Raw genomic sequence first — 19,595 nt, forward strand, 5'->3', positions numbered from 1 at the left:
ATTTTACCCTCACTTACACATGAATCTCATATGGAAAGCAAATAGCAGGTGCAAAGGGTTCATGAAAAATTTATAGGAAAAACTCAATACTGAAAATATTCTACCCATTTACATTTTTCCTGTAAATTTAGAAAAGATTACAGTAATTCATTTTCAGCAAAATACCTCTTCTTCAGCATATGCAATCCCAGTGCTCACTAGAAGTAATGTGAACATTTCACTGACATTAAAAATAGTATATATTGAATAGTATATAGATGATGGCACTACAATTGCTAAAATCCAACAATACAGAATACACGTTAAACTCTTATTAGTATCCCACCATGTTTGATTTAAATGAACTTAAATTCTAATAAATTTATTCCTTTTCTAAATTTATTTTAAAGGCTTTTTCCAATTTTTTAGTTATATTTAAGAGATAAGTGCTATCACAAATGCTTCAAGTTTAAAGCAGCAATTTATTCTGAGATTTACTTTTGTCTGCTTTCTTTCAAGACCAGATTTCAATAACTTGGGGAACATTTACAATAAAGTATATTAATAAAATATTCAATTTATAATATACATGATTACAGGACTTTATAAAATTGAAATTTTGTGTAGGAAGAGTTGGAATATCAATAGTATTTCCTGTACATATTTTTTAAAATAGGGATGAACTGAGTTAATAATTTGGGGAAAATGATTATTGAGAATCTAAAATCAAGACCAATTAGTCTCAAAATAAGACAGGATATAAATGACAGTAAATAGCTGTTTATGTCCATGATTTCAACTGCTCCTACGAACAAATGTGATGAAGGTAAATTAACAATCCTTATTTTATAGCCAAGAACAGATTCTGAAAAGATCAACAGTATTATTTTAAAAATATTTACTTATTGAGCATGTACTATGTGACTAGGTATTCTGCTAAGTGCTGAGGACACAGGCATGAACAGAATAAAATAATAATAATAATAATAATAATAATAATAATAATAATAATAAATCTGTTCACATGGAGTTAAATAAGTCTGGCCCAAGCTAACTAAACCAGTAAGCACTAAGGTATGGAAGAAAATGATTTCTACTTTGTACCTGAGCCCCTTTCACTTTATCTCTGATTTCAAGGTGAGGATGAACACTGAAGGAAACTTAGTAGGGAGGTACAAGACAGGCAGGAAGATAAAACAGTGTGTGATGTTTCCTAAGTTTAAGAATAAACCAAACGTATGCTAGAGTTAGAAAGTATTTTTTTTTGGACTGGAAATTACGGTAACTGTAAAAAAGTTGTGTTTGTTGGGGAGGGGGCGGTGTTGGCAAAGGACAAATTCTATAACCTGATCCAGAAGGCAAATGAAGAACATTACACAGTTATAAAAAGGTAGGAAACTTACCACTTGAATAAAGCAAAGCATGGACACCCTTCTGGTTCTAACATGCCCAAGTGCAGTTAACATGGCATTGAGGAAAGAGAGAACTGCCTGTACTTAAATGATCATTAAGAATAATGAGCAGTTTTGGCACGGAGGATGAGAGTAGATATATAGACATCATATATAGCAAAGAATATTTACAGTCACATTTCATGCACCCGTAAATAATGTATTCACTTCTCAAAGTCCCAAAGCCAACGTGAGCGAGAAAATTTTCATTTATACTTATATTCAGGATTAAACTAATATTAAATTACCAGACTTCAGCTGTAAATGTCAGTTGAAAGGTTTGAAGAGATTATTAACGAATCTTCTAAGATTCTGGAGGGTGTTTAAAAGATTCTTTTAACATAATAAAGAATCTTGCAATAGGTCTGACAAAAATCACAGGCATGCATTTATCGAGCACCTACCGTTGTGAGCACTGTGCTGGGCAACTTTATTTCTAGTCCTCTAATGTCATGTTCCAGTTTTCTCAATTTCTATACCAATAATTCGTAGACTGTTAATTTATAACTGTATCATTTGAAATACAGCTCAGCTCATTGATTTCATAAAATTGGTCCCCAAGACTGTCCCTCATTTGAAAGGGAGGTGGGAGAAGTGGAAAGCTAAATCCTACTGACTACGTCAGACCTGACTTCCTTGGTATTTGTGGTGTTATCTATACGGTCTGTTGGACATGCCCCAAATTTATACACAGTCAGGGACTTGAGATAAGATGAGCAACCTGTCTCAAAGACCGCATTTGTTGGCCATGCTTGTTGCCTTAACGTCCTGCGTACGGATAACTGCCCGTTTAGATGGTAAGCCATGGCCTGTTACCACCTTAACTTTGAATCTTGACGCCCCAGATCTCGTGGGACTGCTCTAAGGGGAAAGCCCGGAGGACCGCTCCGCGCAGGGCGGCTGGGCGGGGGGCAGGCGGAGGTGACAGGTGAGTCGGCTGTGGACGAGGAAGTGAGACAGGGGCGGTGTGGGTATGACTCATTTGGCTTCCCCGCCGAGGTGGCTGGCAAGCGGAACTTCTAGCCTCTCTTTCGGTCCAGCTGAAGTTCTATCTCATTGAAGTCACTTCCCATCCCGGTTGCCGGAGGGGAAAAACCACGCGTGTCAGGGAAGGGAGTCAGAACGGCGGGGCGGGGGTCAGGTAGCCTCCCTCGTGACGCCGCGCGTCCTCGCGCTCGGAGGCTGCTTCCCAAAACAGTCCTTCACCGTCCCCGGACCTGCCCTTCTCCTAACCCGGGGAACTCCCCGGGGGAGTCCGGGGCACGACCCTCTGCGGAGCCCCGGGGTGCGCCGAGCGGACGAACGCTGCGTGGGAGCGGAGCCTACCCTTGAGGCAGAGGGAAGACAGGTTGTTCCGGTGACTGAGGACACAAGGTCCCGACTAGAATCGGTCAGACCCGTACGAGCCCCGAGCGTTCGCGGCGGGTGTGGCCAGCTCAGAGGCAGAACGCCGGGGGACCTCCTCCTTTACCTTTCTCACAATGACAGCCTGTCGCCCGTCTGACCAGGTCCCCACAGTTTCCCAATGTCTCCCTCCCCCATCCCAAGACACCTGAGGGAAACTTTTCCCTCGCCCCTCGATTCAAACACAGCTGTTTCCAGCGTTGCCGCAAACCGTCCTCTCCCTAGCAACAAGGTTCCGGCCGTAGAGCGAGCGGCTCTAGGTGTAAGGAAGGTGATGTCGTAAAGCCGCGAGTGTCGTAAACCAGGTGCGGTGGGGAGGGGGGAGGGGTGGAGGCGGAGGGGTGGGGGGGTGGAGGGAGGGAGGGGGAGGAGGTGACTCGAGCATTTAGACACAAGCGAGAGGATCATGGCGGATGGCCCCAGGTGTAAGCGCAGAAAGCAGGCGAACCCGCGGCGCAATAACGGTGAGTGGCGGAGGGGACCGGGGAGCGGCGGAGTCAGGGGGAGCCGGGCAGCCGGGGCGCCCCGGGGGTGAGGGGGGCGAGCCGGGCTGGGGGCGGCCGGGGCAGGGACTGGCAAAGTGGAGTGGGAAAGTAGAAAGTAGTGCTCTCTGCCCCCCTCCGCTGCCGGAGCCGCGCCGCGGCCGCTCGCTCTCCCTGAACCGTTATGTCTCTTACCTGGTCTCTCTCCGCCTAGCGGCTCCTGCCGCCCCTGCCGCCTCCCTGGACCGTTAGCCGGCGCCGCCGCATCCCCGGCGCAGGGCGAGCGGTCGGGACGCGGCGGCCACTTTTCTGGTCCCGGGTGGAGAGGCTGTTGCTTCTTTCTCACTTTTCCCCACTCTTCTGCCCCTCGCGCCTCCCCGCTCCCCCTCCTCCTCAGCCCCCTCCGCCGTATTCGCCCTCGGCGCCCAGGCCCCCGGGAGCCGGGAACTAACTTGTGCCGGCGCTGGCCGTGCAAAGTGGCTTCCGCGCGTCGCGGCCCCAGCCCGCGCCGTCGCTTGGGGCCCCGCGGCTCGGGCCGGGTGGGTCGCTGCGGGCGGGCGATGGGACGCGGTGGCCCGGCTGCGTGTCGCCCGTGCGCGCGTGTGCGCGGGCGCCGGCGGGGCGCGCCGCGGGGCGGCCGGGGCTCAGCCCGCCGCGGTAAAGTTGGGACCGGCCGGCGCGCTCGCGGAGCGGGGCTTCGCGGCGGAGGCGCGGGTCCCTAAGTGCCCCTCCTCCCCCGCGCCCCGGCCACCGCGCCCTGGGCCGCCGAGGCGAGCCCTGCGAGGGAGGTCCGCGTCCCGCGGGGCGCTGGCGGGGCGGCGGGGACGGCGGGGCGGCGGCGGGCGCCTACTTGCTGCGGGGGGCGATCTGTGGAGGGCGGCGAGCCGGGCGGCGGGTGTGTGTGTGTGTGGAGTTGTTACCTGGTTAGAGACGGGGAAGCAGCCCAGACAGAGCTCCCTCCCCGGGGAGGACTCCTGCTCCGCGCTGGGATGGGGCTGTGTGCGTACGCCTCTCTCTTTTCTCTTTCGGTTTTTGGGGAAGTTGTTACCTGAGCCGGACGCTCGGAGCGCTGAAGCCGGATAATGGAGCTTGGATGGCGCTCGCGGTCTCGGGTGGAAGGGGAGTGGGGGAGGGGGAGGGCGGACTGACGGACGTGCGGGTCGGCTGCTCGCTCTGCAGCTGCAGTGTTTATTGATCGGTGCTGATGTGCCGGGGAAATACACACCCCTCGGCCTGGCGTGAGAGTTTTAAATAAATAAAGAGAGAGACAGAGAGAGAGAGCGAGAGCGAGAGAGAGACCCGAACATGTGGTGGTTGTAGCACATTCGCCTTTGCCAGTTTGGAGAGACGTTGTAAGTTGATTGTATTTTTTGCTTATCTCAGGGGCGATTCTGTGCTTTCTCTCCCTCCGGTTCAGCAGCGAAATGCCTGCTGATTGTTATTGTCTGGACAGTTCCTGTGGCGAGAGGGGCAAGACGTGTCCGCCCGGGGGCGGCAGGAGCGCGGGGAGAGGCCCCCGCCCGCCGGCCGGGTACCTGTTTGTATAATAATGGGCGGCAACGGCTCCGCCGCCGGCTGCGGCCCAGGCTATATAAGGAATTACACGTACATTTGGACCGAGGGGCTTGTCTGGGTTCCTGCGTTATTTTTAAAACGAGTTTTTAAGAGTAGGGAAATAAATGCGCCTATAATGGAATCACGGTCTCTTCCAGAAAATGAGGAAATGCGTGTTTAAGTAAAAACTCTCGCGATCCCCCCCCCCGCCCCCTCCCCCGCGCCCGGGCTCCCTTTTCTCCCTCCCCTCTGGGATGCGAAACGCGAGGTTTTGTAACCTTTCCTGGCAATTTTAGATTTTGTGTGGGATTTCCTGTCTAGAAGCAGATACGAAGGTTTTTAAGCTGTTTCAAGATGTTTCCTGACAATCGTAAACATTTTAATATATTTGAGCCAACATTAAAATCAGTGCTCCCACGAATGATTGCCGTTATTCAAATATTTGCGTTTAGAAGCACCAAGCAATTATGATCGATAACTAATATTTTGTATCCTCATTGTGAGAGATGACTTGTTACAGTAAGGAGCAGAGCCTAGGCTATTGCAATTTTAATTTCCTGTTTTAGCGTCAAATACTGTGTGTTCTGTATTGAGCTGTTGCCGCTGTTGCTGATGTGGCTTTATGAAAGGTAAGTTGGTTCGGAAAGGGTTGTTCGCTTTTTACCTTATTTAAAATGTTCATCGCCATAGAAAGGGGCTTTTCTTGTTGCTGACGACATGTGTGTGACATGTGAGCCTGAACCACCCAGCGTCTGTGCAGCTGCTGTAAACATGTTTACCTGAGCAGGAAAGAATGGATTTTTCTCCTAAAGATCCTGTGATGTGAATATTACACCCATAAGGCATATCAACAGATGACTTAAGGGGGAAAAAAGCTATCCTGAAAGGTACTTGAAATCAACAGGAAAAAGAGGTTCTCGGTCGCTGCAGCAAATGGCAACTTGTGCAGGTAGAAAAAAGATGGTGTTTAGTTTTCTCCTGTATGTATGTCAGCCCCCTCCTGTCTGCTGCTTTCATTCTCAAGGGAGGGATTTATTTACCACGCTTACTGTCAGTGTTTTTCCTTTGTTTTTAATATTAGAAAAACAGATTTGGGGCTGCTTAGCACAAAATGTCTTGTCTGCAGTATGCATTACTCTGAGAAAACAAAAGGTGTTTAAGATAGCACTATGCTACTACAGGTATCTTCCATTTTCGTCACTTTTGGCTCTCTCCTTGTGTTTCTTTTTGTTCTCAAATGCATTTCATCCATTGCTGATGATTACTGCCGTGCTATTTGATTAAGCTTCATAATTTGCAAATTAAAAATGAAGTTATATATGCCATTGTGTTATGAAACCTCAGGGTAGGTGCTGGTTAATATTTCTTAGCAACGCAATCATATTTGAGTTGCAGTTGTTTATTGGAGAGAATTGCTTGGAAAAACGTGAAGTCTGAAATCTTTTTTAATGAAGAAATAAATGATGTATACGGTGGCAGGTAGTCATGGAGATACTTTATGCTATTATTCATATATAAAATTTTGTTCATTTTAAAATAAGATGTGCAGATTTAACTGCTAAGCCTCCAGTAAAATATTTTAATTTCCTTTCTGGAATATATTTGCAGAGTAGGACATTAATTGGAGAATCAAGTAATGTAACTTGACAGGGGTAAACGAATTGAGCAAGGTGTGGCCAAAGCATCAAACCTTATATAGGAACTTTATGATAATGATGTTAATCATCTATAAAAGAGTGGCATTAGAATTGTTTAAATCGATTTTTAACCATTTATAATGTAATGCTTTATTGTATTTTAAAAATCTGTTTTCTCATTTTCCACTTCTATTCTCTGTGTGGTTTTTTGTATGCATGTATGTGTGTTTATGTGCATTTTGGAGAAATGTAGTCTAGCTACTAATGACCACATGATGATTAATTCACTTTACATGGAATAGCAGGTACATATCTTTCTGTCATTTGCACCATTTTCACTTGCTGTCTTTGGAAACCACCAGTAGAGGATGCTAACAAAAATGATTATTGGTGTAGTGGTACCATAAGTCTGTTTATCTCCTGTTGATTGGGACCTCTGTATTGATTGGGATCTTTCTGAGTCTTACTGTATTTCAACTAGCCTTGGATAAATTCGGCATAGGCATGTTCTACTCTGATAGGACTGGAGAGGTAGGAATGTTTTAACGTGAACATTTTTATGATTTTGAGCTTTTTAAATCTTGAAATCGAGTTTGCTATCAATTTAGTCTTGCTTGAGACAAGTTGTATTATTGCCTTTTAAAAAAATCTTTTGTTTCATGTTGTTAGGTTTGGAGAAGAACATGTAATAATTGGCCCATATTTATTTTGCATATTTACTATACTTTTTAACCTTTTTTATTCATAGTAAGAGGCCTCAAAAAAGATAATTTTAGAGGTCAAAAGATGTAAATGGGTAAATATGCTAAGAAAAATTGCAATTAATTGATTGGTAATAGTGTGTAATTATTTTCCTGTTACTTATGTAGACTTAAACTATGCATGAGTTGGCAGACAACTACTAATGAAGGTGTTAACTGGCAGTCACTCAAATGTTAGTGCTTTTTCGGTTATATCTGTTTCTTCCCCTTCTATTTAAGAATCAGAATCAGGTAGTACATACATTTTAAATTTATCAATTGTAAATTAAGGAATGTAAGTTGGTTTAGAGGTTTTAAATGCAGCAAATAAGTCTATTTGTTAATGATTGTATGCTTGTATTAAAAGAATCCTTTTCAAGAAATATGTAAATTGATATTATAACTTATACATATAAATAGTTGCACAAGACTTAATGAATTTAGTTATGTCTTTTTGGTTTGTGCCCTTAAATAATTAAGTTGATATAACTGTAAACTTTTGGGAGCCTTTCATTGATCAAATATTAGAAGTATTTATTTCCCTAATTATTTTTAATGGTGTTTCTATAGATGTGCCAATACCAGTACTGTAATGGAATAGTAATACTGTTTATCCTGAATTAGGTAGAATTACGTGAATTTTCAGGTAAGCCTGTGTGAATTTCTCATTTTAGTACATCATGGTTCTTTGTGTGTGTGTAAATACAGTTTTACATTTCCTGATACATATTTCTTGATAACATAATTTCCTGATACATAATTTGGTCATCTCCTAATAGAGCTCAGTAGTGACTCGGTGTGATTCATTTACTTTTTTTATGAACTGGGAAGCTTTACTACAAAAACCATGACATTCATAATTGTAGCATGGAGAAAACTTAAAGTATATTATCAATTGAAAGGATCAATCACTTGTTAAGATGACCCTCATATAAAGAGCATATGAAATTGGTTAGTACTTTTTTTCTTTCTCTAGTATTTTTGAAATTCCGGACCCTATGTGTGCAATTTTAGTCTCTTTGAAGCATGTGGTGAGAAAGTTCTACCAAATTGGGAATATTTCAAAAATAATAGCACAATTATTTCTCATAGTTGTGTTTTTATTTTCCCCCTTTTTTTGCTTTTTCCTGTATAAATCATCTTTAAGCATGTGATTAGAGCCAGATGTAAACATAGATGCAATATGATGTGGAATTATATTGTTAGCTACTCTTAACTACCTGTATTGAATTGCAGTAGAGGAGAATAAAAATTGTGCAGATATTGGAACAAGATACGTACTACTGTGCAGAAGTGTAATGAGATATTAGAGGACTTGATGAAATTGTATAAATAGTATTTAGGATTGAAAAAAGTTTCTTAATCTTTATGGCTTAATCACTAATTTATGAGGAAATGCATATTCATTTCTATTAATAATAGCTAAAATAAAAGCTCATTGTTGAAAGAAAATTTTTAAAATTTGAATTAGAAAAGTACCCCGATTAGGAAATATAATGAAATGGACTTTTAAAAGGCTACATGTTATACATATTACCTGCTAAGTAATCATTGGACTAGATTTAAGTTAAACATAGAAAGTAAATGGGTATACACCTAGTAGAAAAAGTTTTTTAGCAACCCAAGTTAAAAGCAAATCTGATCTATTATCACACAGGCATTGATGTAGGAAATTATATTTTCCTTTGAATGGAGCAGTATTTTAAGAACTGTATTCCTAAAGGGAGTATTTTTAGGACATCAGCTTACCAAATAAAAATTTTGATTATGGTGTGAGCAATGTCTAGATTTTAACATTGATGGAGGTGGTTTTACTGCTTGTTAACCTGAAACTGGGCCCCTTGAAAATATGGCAATATACCATACTACTTAAATAGCAAAATGCTCTGATAAGTAAAATTTATCTTAAGATCGTTTCCAGAGAAAAAAATATTTAGAACTCACTTCATTAATTTTTTTAAAACATATTTTGGAGTATATCATTTACGTGTAGATAAATTGAAAGATTCCTAAAGGGAAGGGGGAAAAAGCCGAATTCAAGTCTATACTTGTATTATAGCTATTATGTTGTTAGATTCTTGAGTTTTCATCATCTAAGAAGTCATTTTTATCTCTCTTGTCTCTTCAGTCATCTTTCTGTTATTTAATACATGTTCTGTTACTTAATTCATGTTCACCAACCTACAATAATATGTTGTCATTTTCTTAAGGTCTTTATATCCATTTAATCCACAGCTCTAATGGAATGTTTGGTTTTTTTGTTAAATGCTGAATGTGACTAGATTGTTGATTTAAAAAATCATCATTCTCTCGGAATCTTAGATTTTTTCTAATATGGAAGAGATATTTAGAGATCATTTTTTAATCTCAAAATTGATACAGATAAGCTGAAATTTACAGCCTTCAAGTAGAAACTAGGTAAGACCCTTTAGCATGTGTCTTGAGAGGCATTAATAGTGACATGGTATAGCATATGGTAAAATCCTTTAAGGAGTAGGTGTCTGAACCTAGGCTCAAGTTAGCCTTGCTCTGCCTTGGATAGGGTGTTTCCCGGAAAATAAGACCTAACCGGAAAATAAGCCCTAGCATGATTTTTCAGGATAACATCCCCTGAACGTAAGCCCTAATGGCGTCTTTTAGAGCAAAAATAAATATAAGACCCTCTTATTTTCGGGGAAACACGATACTTGAAATGATTGTGAAAATCACTGTATCTCTTTAATGTTTTCTCCTTTCTGCCCTAAAAATCTAAGTTGCTGTTCACTCCTATTGCTACATAATTTTTCTAAATCTCCTGATACGGTTGTTTTTTACTTTTGAGAGGGTCATGGAGGGGGAATAATTGGAGGAGAGAGAATAATTTTATATGAATTAATATTAACTAAGAAAATAAATGAAATAGTTTTGGACTGGAGGAATTTTGTAGAATCATCCAAATCCATTTGAGCAGATAAGTAAACAGATTCAAAAAGGTAAAAGGACTTTGCCAAGTTCCTATTACTAGTTAGATAAGACTAGGTTACTGCTTTTCAAATTCATAGCTCAGTATTCCTTTTATTAGACCATTTGGAGCATATGTATCTGTGATGGTAACAAGCAAAAACTACATGCCATGAATTTTCAAATTTATCATAGTTAAAACGAAAATGTATTGTGTAGAATGTTCAGTCATCTCAGAAAAAGGGATTTCTAACCATTTACATAAATCTGTAAATGTAATAGTTAATATGACTATACCACTTAAAGCACTTCAGATGCAGGGAATTAGTTTACTGATACTTAGAGGCATACTCTCATTATTTGGATTTTAATTTTTCCTCTTCATTCTCAGCCTCAACTGCCATTTACTCTGTCCTTCCCAACTCTTACTTGTACCCAATCTAATATGTTTTTATATATGTACTTGCCTCTGTTCTAGTAAAATTATGTAGTTCTTTGTGTGTTTTGCCTCTGTGTAACTGCTGTCTTGCTCTATACTTTCTTCCCTCAGCATGTTTTCAATCTGTTCATGTTGTTGCATGTACTTGTAGTTCATTGTTTCTAACTGTGCAGTATTTCATGGTTTGCCTCTAGTATAAGTTACTTGTCAGTTCCCCTAATGATGGATGTCCAGGTTGACTCCAGCTCTTAGATACAAATAATTCTGTAATAAATGTCTTTCTACATGTTGCTAACATCTGTGGAAGAGTTTCTCTGGAGACATATATCCAGGTGTGTTATTGTTAGGTTATAGGTTAGTCTTATGTTTGGTATCACTAAATTCTGCCAGATTGTTTCTAAAATGGCTACACCAATTTTCACCTTTTCCAAAAATCTATAAAAATTCTAATTTTCTCACATTTTACCAATTTTTGGTATTGTACAATGTTCTACATTTTCCTAATTTGACAGTTAACTAAAATAGCATTGTTGCTTTCATGTATGTTTCTCTTTTTGCCATGGAGAGTGATCATTTCTTCATATCCATGCTATATACCATTTGAATGATCCTTTCCATGTCTGGCCTCTTCATATCCTTTGCCCTTCTTTTTAGTTAGGTTTCCACTTCTTACTCATTTCCCAGAATTCTGTTTATTTGAGAGACTAATCCCTTGGTAGTTTTATTTCCTAGCGTGTCAGTCATCTGTTGATTTGACTATGGTACAGGCATCCTTAATTTTAATGTATTTAAATCTGTCAGAATTTGACTTTGTGGGTAGTAAGAACTCCATCCTAATCCATAAATTGCAAAGATATGCTAATTGTTTTGTAGTTTTACCTTTCATATTTAGGACTTTTATGCATCTGGGGTTCACCTTTTCAATATGGCATTTCTTTCTTAAGCGGAACAAACATAGTGGTCAAGAGTTTGGGTTGATCCTGTAATTTACTAGCTTAGTCACCTTGACCAAGTTACTTAGTCTCCTTGTGCTTGAATTTCCCCGTATGTAATATGGGTATGATAATTTCAGAGTTGGGAGGGTTAACTGAGACATATAAAGCACTGTGCCTAATACATGTTTTAAGTATTCAATAAATGTTTGTTTAAAATTTTTGCTTACATTATTAGATTATTTGTTTTAAATATATTTTGTATCAATTGACATTTAATTTCTTATCCTCTTGCCCAATATTAGCTCAAACAGCCATCTAATAAGATGATGTTGCAAAATCTGTTCATTGTTTCTGCAGCTTTGACCTCAAACATTGCTTAGTTGTTCTAGGCCAAATGATAAGGCTGTTTGTTAAATCAGTAATAGAACAGTAATGTACACTGAAGCCTCATATTAATGCTTTTTTGTGACGTCTTTCAGCTTGAGGAAGGCTGCTTTGGACTCTCTTTAGGGGCATTATATTGGGAAAGACCTCACCATTTACTGTTATGTAAAATATTGGCATGGACTTGACAGATAATGTCTGGTGTTACTCTGTTGCATGAAGGAGCCAAGTCCAAGGAAGCTAAACTTTATATTCCCTATTTGAAAAGCCTAAGGAGTGTGGAGTCCATAGCTTTTCATACACTCATTTGGTTTGGAATATATTTAAGAAGATGCTTGTCTTACTGTGCTTTTATGGTACAGATGAAGGAAATCTTAAGACAACAGTTAAAGTCATGCCCTGTTCGGATGTGTGTGTGTGTGTGTGTGTGTGTGTGTGTGTGTGTGTGTGTTTTAATAAACTTTATTGAGGTGCAAATATACACCATTATGCATGTACATTTTGATAAGTTATGACATACACCTGTGTAAACACCACCACAGTCAAGATACAGAACGTTCCCATCCGCCCCCAAAGTCCCTGGTACCTGGTCTCAGTCAGTCCTGCCCACCTCTGGCCCAAGCAGCCAGTAATCTGGTTTTTACCACTAGAGGTTAGGTTTGCTGTTTCTAGAGTTTCATGCAAACAGAAGCATACAGTGTGTATTCTTTCGTCTGCGCAGAGTAATGTTTTTGAGATTCGTCCACATTACTGTTGGTAGCAATAGTGCATCCTTTTTGTATTGCTGAGGAGTATTCCGTTGCATGAATATATCACAGTTTCTTCATCCATTCACCTACAATGGACTTACTATTTAGATTTCTGATTCTTTGCCATAGAATAAAGCTTCTGTGAACATTCACAGGCAAATTTTTGCACAGGTATATGCTTATATTTCTCTTGGATAAATACCCAGAAATAGAAGTGCTGGGTCATATGGTAAGTGCAGGTTTAACTTTATAAGAAATTGCCAAACTGATTTCTAAAGTGCATGTAACATTTTATATTTCTACTACTGATGTATGTAAAGTTCTAGTTGCCACAATCCTTGCAAACATTTGTCCATATTTTTAATTTCAGCTATTCCAGTAGGTGTGTGTTAGTATCTTTTTTACTTTAATTTGGATTTTACTGATAATGATGTTTGAGTATCTTTTGATGTACTTAAGGGCCATTTGTATATTTTCTTTTGTGAACTGTTGCAATCATGTGTCTGCTTTTAATTGGATTGCTTGTCTTTATTACTGAGTAATGAGTTCTTTATATATTCTTTGTTGGATGTAGCTTTTTGGAATATTTTTATCCCTTTCTGTGGCTCATCTTTTAATTTTCTTAATGTTCTCATTGTAATGCCGAAGTTGTAAATTTTGATGAAGTCCAATTTATAATTTAATTCTTTTAGGCTGTGTGCTTTCTGTGTTCTAAGAAATCTTTGCCCACTCCAAGAAGATGTACTTCTATATTTTTTAAGAAATGTATAGTTTTAACATTTAGTTCTATGATCCATTTCAGATTAATTTTGTCTCTACCCTGTTTTGATCTTCATCTACAAGCCTGCCTGAAGTAGCCTTGAGTAGATTGCAAGAGACAAAAACTTGGTCTTTACTCATCAAAATTCGATATGAGAATTTCTATTTAAATCTTTTAAAAAATATGTTTTTCAGTACTCAACTATGAACCAAAGCTAAAGCTAGTAGAGGAACACAAATCCTGCTGTTCTGGTTTTATACGTTTTTAAACTGAGAGCAATTGTGTTGTACTCGGCGTTTTCAAAAATTCTCATGTCCTTGACACATTTGTAATTCATGGAGACATACTTCAGTAAGGCTAAAGTTTCAGGGAAAGATGCCCAAAGAAAATGGCCATAGTTAAGCAAAATGTGAATGTTATCTTCATGGTCTCTAATTTCCTGTATGGTTTCAATGAGTTTAGCACTATACCAATTCTTTTTCACATTCCATAGCTTTTTACATGGGGAATTTGTTTAAATCTACCATTTATCTTGAGTTCATTAAGGGACATGATTTTATTTTTTTGACATGAAAATGTACGCAGCCATCTCTAAATTCCTTGCATACAGGTTCCCTGCTGTTCTGCTGAAGCTGCAGTGTAAAGATCTCCAGTTACCTCCAAGAACCATGAACCTTTCTCCATCTTTATCTTATTTTACTTCCCTGTATTTGATATTGCTGACTCTGCTGGAAAGTTTTCTTCCTCAGCTTCCATATTATTACTCTTGTTTTCTCATCTCTTCCCATTCTTTCTTAGAGCTTCCTCTTCGGTATTACCCAGGGCTGCTTCTCTTCTCACTGAATATGCCCCACGTAGACGTCTGACCCAACCCAACGCTCTTAGTTTTAGCTGTGCTGGTGTTTTCAAAATCTTTATCTCTTGCCCAGAACTAGACTGAGCTTGAAATATATGTGTACAGTTGTCTCCACCTGTATATCCCATAGGATTCTCAAACTTGACTTGTCCAAAGTTGAACTAACTCCTTTTATCTCCCACTTAGGCTTGCTTTCCTTCTGCATTCATTGTTTTGTTAGTGCCACTGCCAATGTTTATGCTTCCAAGTTAAAACCTAGGGTTAACCTTTCCTCTCACAACCTGATAATCAATTCTGTCATTTTCTGCCTCCGGAATAGCTCTCAAATCAGTCTCTCTCTCTCCATTTCTATTTCTGTTACTTTACGATCCTCCTTTTTCACCCAAACTCTTGTACTAGCCTATTGTTTCTCTCCACTCTTCTCTGTCATGCTGGTTGCTTCCAAAATTATCTTTGTAAAAAAACAAAAGTCTGAGTCAGTCATTCTCCCAATTAAATCCCTTCCCTGGTTCTTATTAACTCACTGGATAAAACTAAGATCCTTAACGTGACACACAGGCCCTGATTTATGATCCTTTCTATTGATACTGCTTCTTTCTATCTGCTGCCCACCTCCCTGCTACCTATGATTCATAGATCCCTGTATCTATAAGCTTTTTCCTCCATGTCTTTGAATATGCTTTTGTCCCCTGTACCTGAAATGTACTTCCTTTTTCACTACCCCATGTTTTCCGGTGTATTTTGAAAGGTGAACAGGAATTCCTCTCAGGTATTTCTTCCAAAATGCTTTCTCTAATCCCTTTTCCATTTGTCATGGAAAGTTAGTTATCTTCTGTTACACCTGTGAATCTGTCTTTCATACTTATTGTACTTACTCTCCTGTATCATGGTTTGTTCGTATGTCATCTTCCTTGACTGTGGTTTCCTTTAGCATGGAGACGGTCTTACTCATGCTGGCATGCCAGTAGGCGGGAGTAGTATTTGTAATGGCATGCCACACGCAGCACCTACTGCATTTATACTATTACTGTGTGCCAGGTGCTGCTGGGAGTGCTTTACGTTTATTAGCTCATTTGATTCTCACAATAATACCATCACTATTTTTAGACCCTTTTTACAGATGAGGAAAACAGCAAAGAGAGATTAATGTACCCAAGGTCACCCAGCTAATAAGGAGTAGGACAGGGATTTGAATTCATTTAGTCTGACTTTAGAATCTGTGCTCTCAGCCATTGCTCTTCGTTGCTTCTCAGCGCCTCTGACACATGGTGGGCATTCAGTGCTTGTTGAAGGAATGATTAAAAATGTCACTGTCCTGTTCCCCTCTGTCCCAAGGTAACTTGAAAGACTTGGTAATGTACTTAGGCTTTGTTTTCTTGTGTTTAATGAATATTTAAAAGCATATACATCTGAGTTGGTTATAAATTATTTTTAATTGGAAATTGAGAGGTTTTTTCAGTCCATTCTTAGATTGGTGATTTTTCATTTAAATTAGAATAGTATTTCCTTTAACTATTTTTTCCAATAAAAAGGTAACTTATACATCAAATAAAGCTACTCTTACCTTGGCATGAATTATTATTATGTCAGTTACCTTGGTATAAATATTTGATCTTGATTTTTAGCTACATACTTTACCTCTCATTTTGTTGGGGCTAAAGAAAAAATGTTTTGTTACTTAGGTTAATTATAGTTACATTTATTTACTTATTCATACTTGTGTTTTTCATGCCCTAGTAAAACGTGTATGTCACTGGACTAACTCCCATGTAATTCTTATTTTTAAAGTAGTATTTTTCCGTATGACTTTTTTATTCCTTTTTATCACCTATTTCTATTTCTTGAAAATTCATTATAACTACTGTTATTTTTGCCATATATAATGCTCACTCTTTTGCCCAGATTTGTGAGAGAAAAATAAGAATGCACATTATACAGAGTAGTACTAATTCCACTATCCATATGTGTTTTAAATTCTTTTATTTATCCTTTTGAGTTAAAAGTATAACTCTGGGAATCAATAACAATATCCATATGCAAAATAATACGCCAGAATACAGTAATTGGATTTGTTTAACTTACCACAAACTTGCAACCACAAAGAGTTCTTGGCCTTTATGATTGGTAAATATCATAAATTTGTTACCAGTACATAAAATTTCTTATATCTTGTATCTGTTCTTGTGTTTTGTAATTATTTTACATAAAATTTCTTGTACCATAATATGTTAAAAAATAAATAATAAAATTCCTTTATAATACAAAAGATGAGTACCTAAATTTAAAAAAATATACAAATTTGAATTAAAAAATTAAAATGGAAGATATTTTTCCCCTGAAAGCTTGGGCCAAAAACATGGGTGAGCATTATACATAGGAGCACGTTATACACGGCAAACTATGGTAATTTGTACCTTATTTTTTGTTTTTAAAGCGCTCAGTTTTTTTATACTCCGTTTAGCTCTGTTTCTGTCTTGAATATTCTAGATATTAATTCATAATTCCTTGTGATCTGGCATCTTTAGGTGCATTTATAGAAAGAGCTTTGAACTGGGAGATAGAAGTTTTAGATTCTGATACCAAATCTGCCATTAATTGACCTATGAAATTAGAAAAATAATTCAAGTTATTTGGCCCGACGTTTGTTCATCTGTAGAATGAATATGGAGGATTACAGTGAGCTAGGCAATGAGACTCTGAAGGTAAAAGATGTAGTATTTTGCCCTAAAGAGCTTACAGTGTACAGGGAACAAAAATAGGAAAACAAATCTTTAGAATATAGTTTGGTAACTAATGTGATACTCTGCTCCACAAACATAGGGGGGATGGATAAGTCTTAAAGGATGTGTGTGGATTATTTTAGTAAAATGTGGAAATAAAATTCCAAACGGGAATAGTATGTGTAAAAGTACAGTGAGCGCACGTGCACAAACGCACACACATTGTGGGACATACAAGTCACATATGTTGAACTCTAGAGGTGAATGGAGGAATAACTAGAGATGAGGCTGGAGAATTATAATAGATAGGAAGCAAACAGAGAAAAAAGTTTTATATCGCCATGATTGGATTTATCTTGGAAGTGGGGGATTCCCAAAGGTCTTGCAGAAGGGAGTGACATGATTATATAACTCACCATTTCATATTCCTTATGTATTAAATGATTCAAAATTAAAGAATATATATGCTTGCTTTACTAAAAGTGGGAAAAACTATAAAAGTAAATGCTTCTTTGTCCTGTTTTCCTGAGTTTTTGCTTGTATATACTATAATGTTAGTAGATTGACATAGTATTTGCTCTAAAATGGTGCTGCCACCACCATCACTGTCACCACTGTTGCTTTTACCATTATCGTCAATATCGATATAAAAGGCTTACTTTAGTAGGGTGGCCTTGGTTAGAGTTGGATACTGAAATCTGTGTACCAAGTTGGCTTTGCACTTCTGAGCTCGGCACTCTTATAAGGAATTGTGTATTTTTATTTCTTTTTTCTTTCCAAATCAGTAAATCACAACCCATACAAGAGTGTTGTAGACTTAGAGTTTTAAGGAATAAGGTGGTTTTACTGCCATTCATTATGGTTATCCAAAGGTGTAAAATCCAGTGTTGAATATTACTAGATAGTTTTCTAGATTGTTTCTGGCACTTTTTAATGGTCCTGTGTGGAGTTTCAAACATGTTATAAGGTAGGTACTTTGATATTAGTTCTCTACCATAGATATTTTATAAAATACAGTTAGGTGATCCTTGCAATTCTTTTGCATAGCATGATCCCAGTACTTGCTTGCCTATGATAAATGAGGCTAATGAGTGAGCTGGCTATTTTATTGTCTACATTAAAATGAGCATCTACAAAACTTGCAAATTCCAAGTAAAATGAAACTTTACTTACCTGAATGTTTCTCATTCAAAATAGCTGTAGGCCTGGTATATGTTTGCCTTGTTGAACAAAAAAAAATCATTTTTTTTGATACAAGATACATTAAAACCAGTGCCTTTTTAGAATAAAATACTAAGTGCTGAGGAAAACACACGTTATTGTGTTTTAACCACTACCGTGTTTCCCCAAAAATAAGACCTATCCTGAAAATAATAAGCCCCAGTTAAGATCATCAGCCAGATGGATGCATTTAGTACGTTATGACAATGTTCCAGAAGAAGACATGACTGTATTTGAATAAATGTAGATTGTTATACATGAAAAATAAGACATCCCCTGAAAATACACCCTAATGTGTCTTTTGAAGCAAAAATTAATGTAAGACCCGGTCCTATACGGAATAAGATCCAGTCTTATTTTCAGGGAAATACGGTATGTTAATAATTGTTGTGTAAACAAAAGTCTTATCTATATATCAGGTTTCTAAATATTCCACGTGTAACCTAATTTATATGTTAATTATGGGGGTTTTGTGCTCCATATGTTCTGTACTATACATTTTTCGTCAAAAATTTAAAACTTAACCTCATTTTACTAAGTACTCATTTTAACTTTTTTAAAAAGTTTATTGGGGTGACAATGGTTAGTAAAATTACATAGGTTTCAAGTGTACAATTCTGTAATATATCATCTATATATCACATTGTGTTCCCACCCAGAGTCAGTTCTTCTAACATCACCATATATTTGACCACCTTTACCATCTTTTGCTATCCCCCCACCCCGCCCTATCCTGTGGTAACCACTTGCTGTGATAAAATTAATTAATACATCCACTAGAAAAGAAATTGAAATTGACATTATTAAATACAGTTGAAGATGCACATATGCAGGGATCCAGTATTTCCATTCCTACGTACACGTCTTCGAGAAACCTCTCTACAGAGGTATCAGGTGATGTATGTAGTTGTTCGTGTAACCCTGTGCATAATAACAAAACAACAAAACACTCAAATATCTATCAACAGTAGAATGAATAGTGGTATATTTATACAATGGAATGCTATATAATACTGAAAATGAATGAATTACAGCTGTGCTCAACAACTTGGATTATCTTGGGAATATAATGCTGGAACAAAACAAACCTTAGAAGAATATACAGCATGGTTTCAGTTATATAAAATTCAAGAACATGCGAAATGAAGTAATATATTGTTTAAGGCTACCAATATAGTATAACTGTTAAAGGGAATGATAAATGTAAAATTTAGGGATGAGTGAATAACATGAGTTTAGGGAGGGACATGAGAGTACATATAAGAGCTAAGGTAAATCAAGTATTTATTGTTTATTCTTTGTACCTTAAACTTATTTTATAGAATTTTATAGAATTATCAATAT

General features: G+C 38.4%; 1 protein-coding gene across 17 annotated transcripts in view; it reads left to right on the forward strand.

Moving 5' to 3' along the window:
• The first annotated feature begins 3,158 nt into the window (after positions 1 to 3,158).
• ZEB1 (zinc finger E-box binding homeobox 1) overlaps positions 3,159 to 19,595 on the forward strand; it is a 199,340-nt gene continuing 182,903 nt past the window's right edge. For 2 of the 17 annotated variants that reach the window (XM_081057848.1, XM_081057858.1), the window contains exon 1: positions 3,200 to 3,298. In XM_081057848.1, the coding sequence (XP_080913974.1) occupies positions 3,241 to 3,298 (58 nt within the window). In that variant the 5' untranslated portion in view covers positions 3,200 to 3,240. Of the gene's footprint in view, positions 3,299 to 4,236; positions 4,316 to 4,548; positions 4,669 to 5,189; positions 5,500 to 5,632; positions 5,820 to 6,004; positions 6,052 to 19,595 lie in introns of those variants that run through there. The other 15 variants (XM_081057854.1, XM_081057857.1, XM_081057847.1 and 12 more) reach the window with 14 other exon arrangements.

Source organism: Rhinolophus hipposideros (assembly GCF_964194185.1).
Source record: "Rhinolophus hipposideros genome assembly, chromosome: 1".
Classification (NCBI taxonomy): Eukaryota; Metazoa; Chordata; class Mammalia; order Chiroptera; family Rhinolophidae; genus Rhinolophus; species Rhinolophus hipposideros.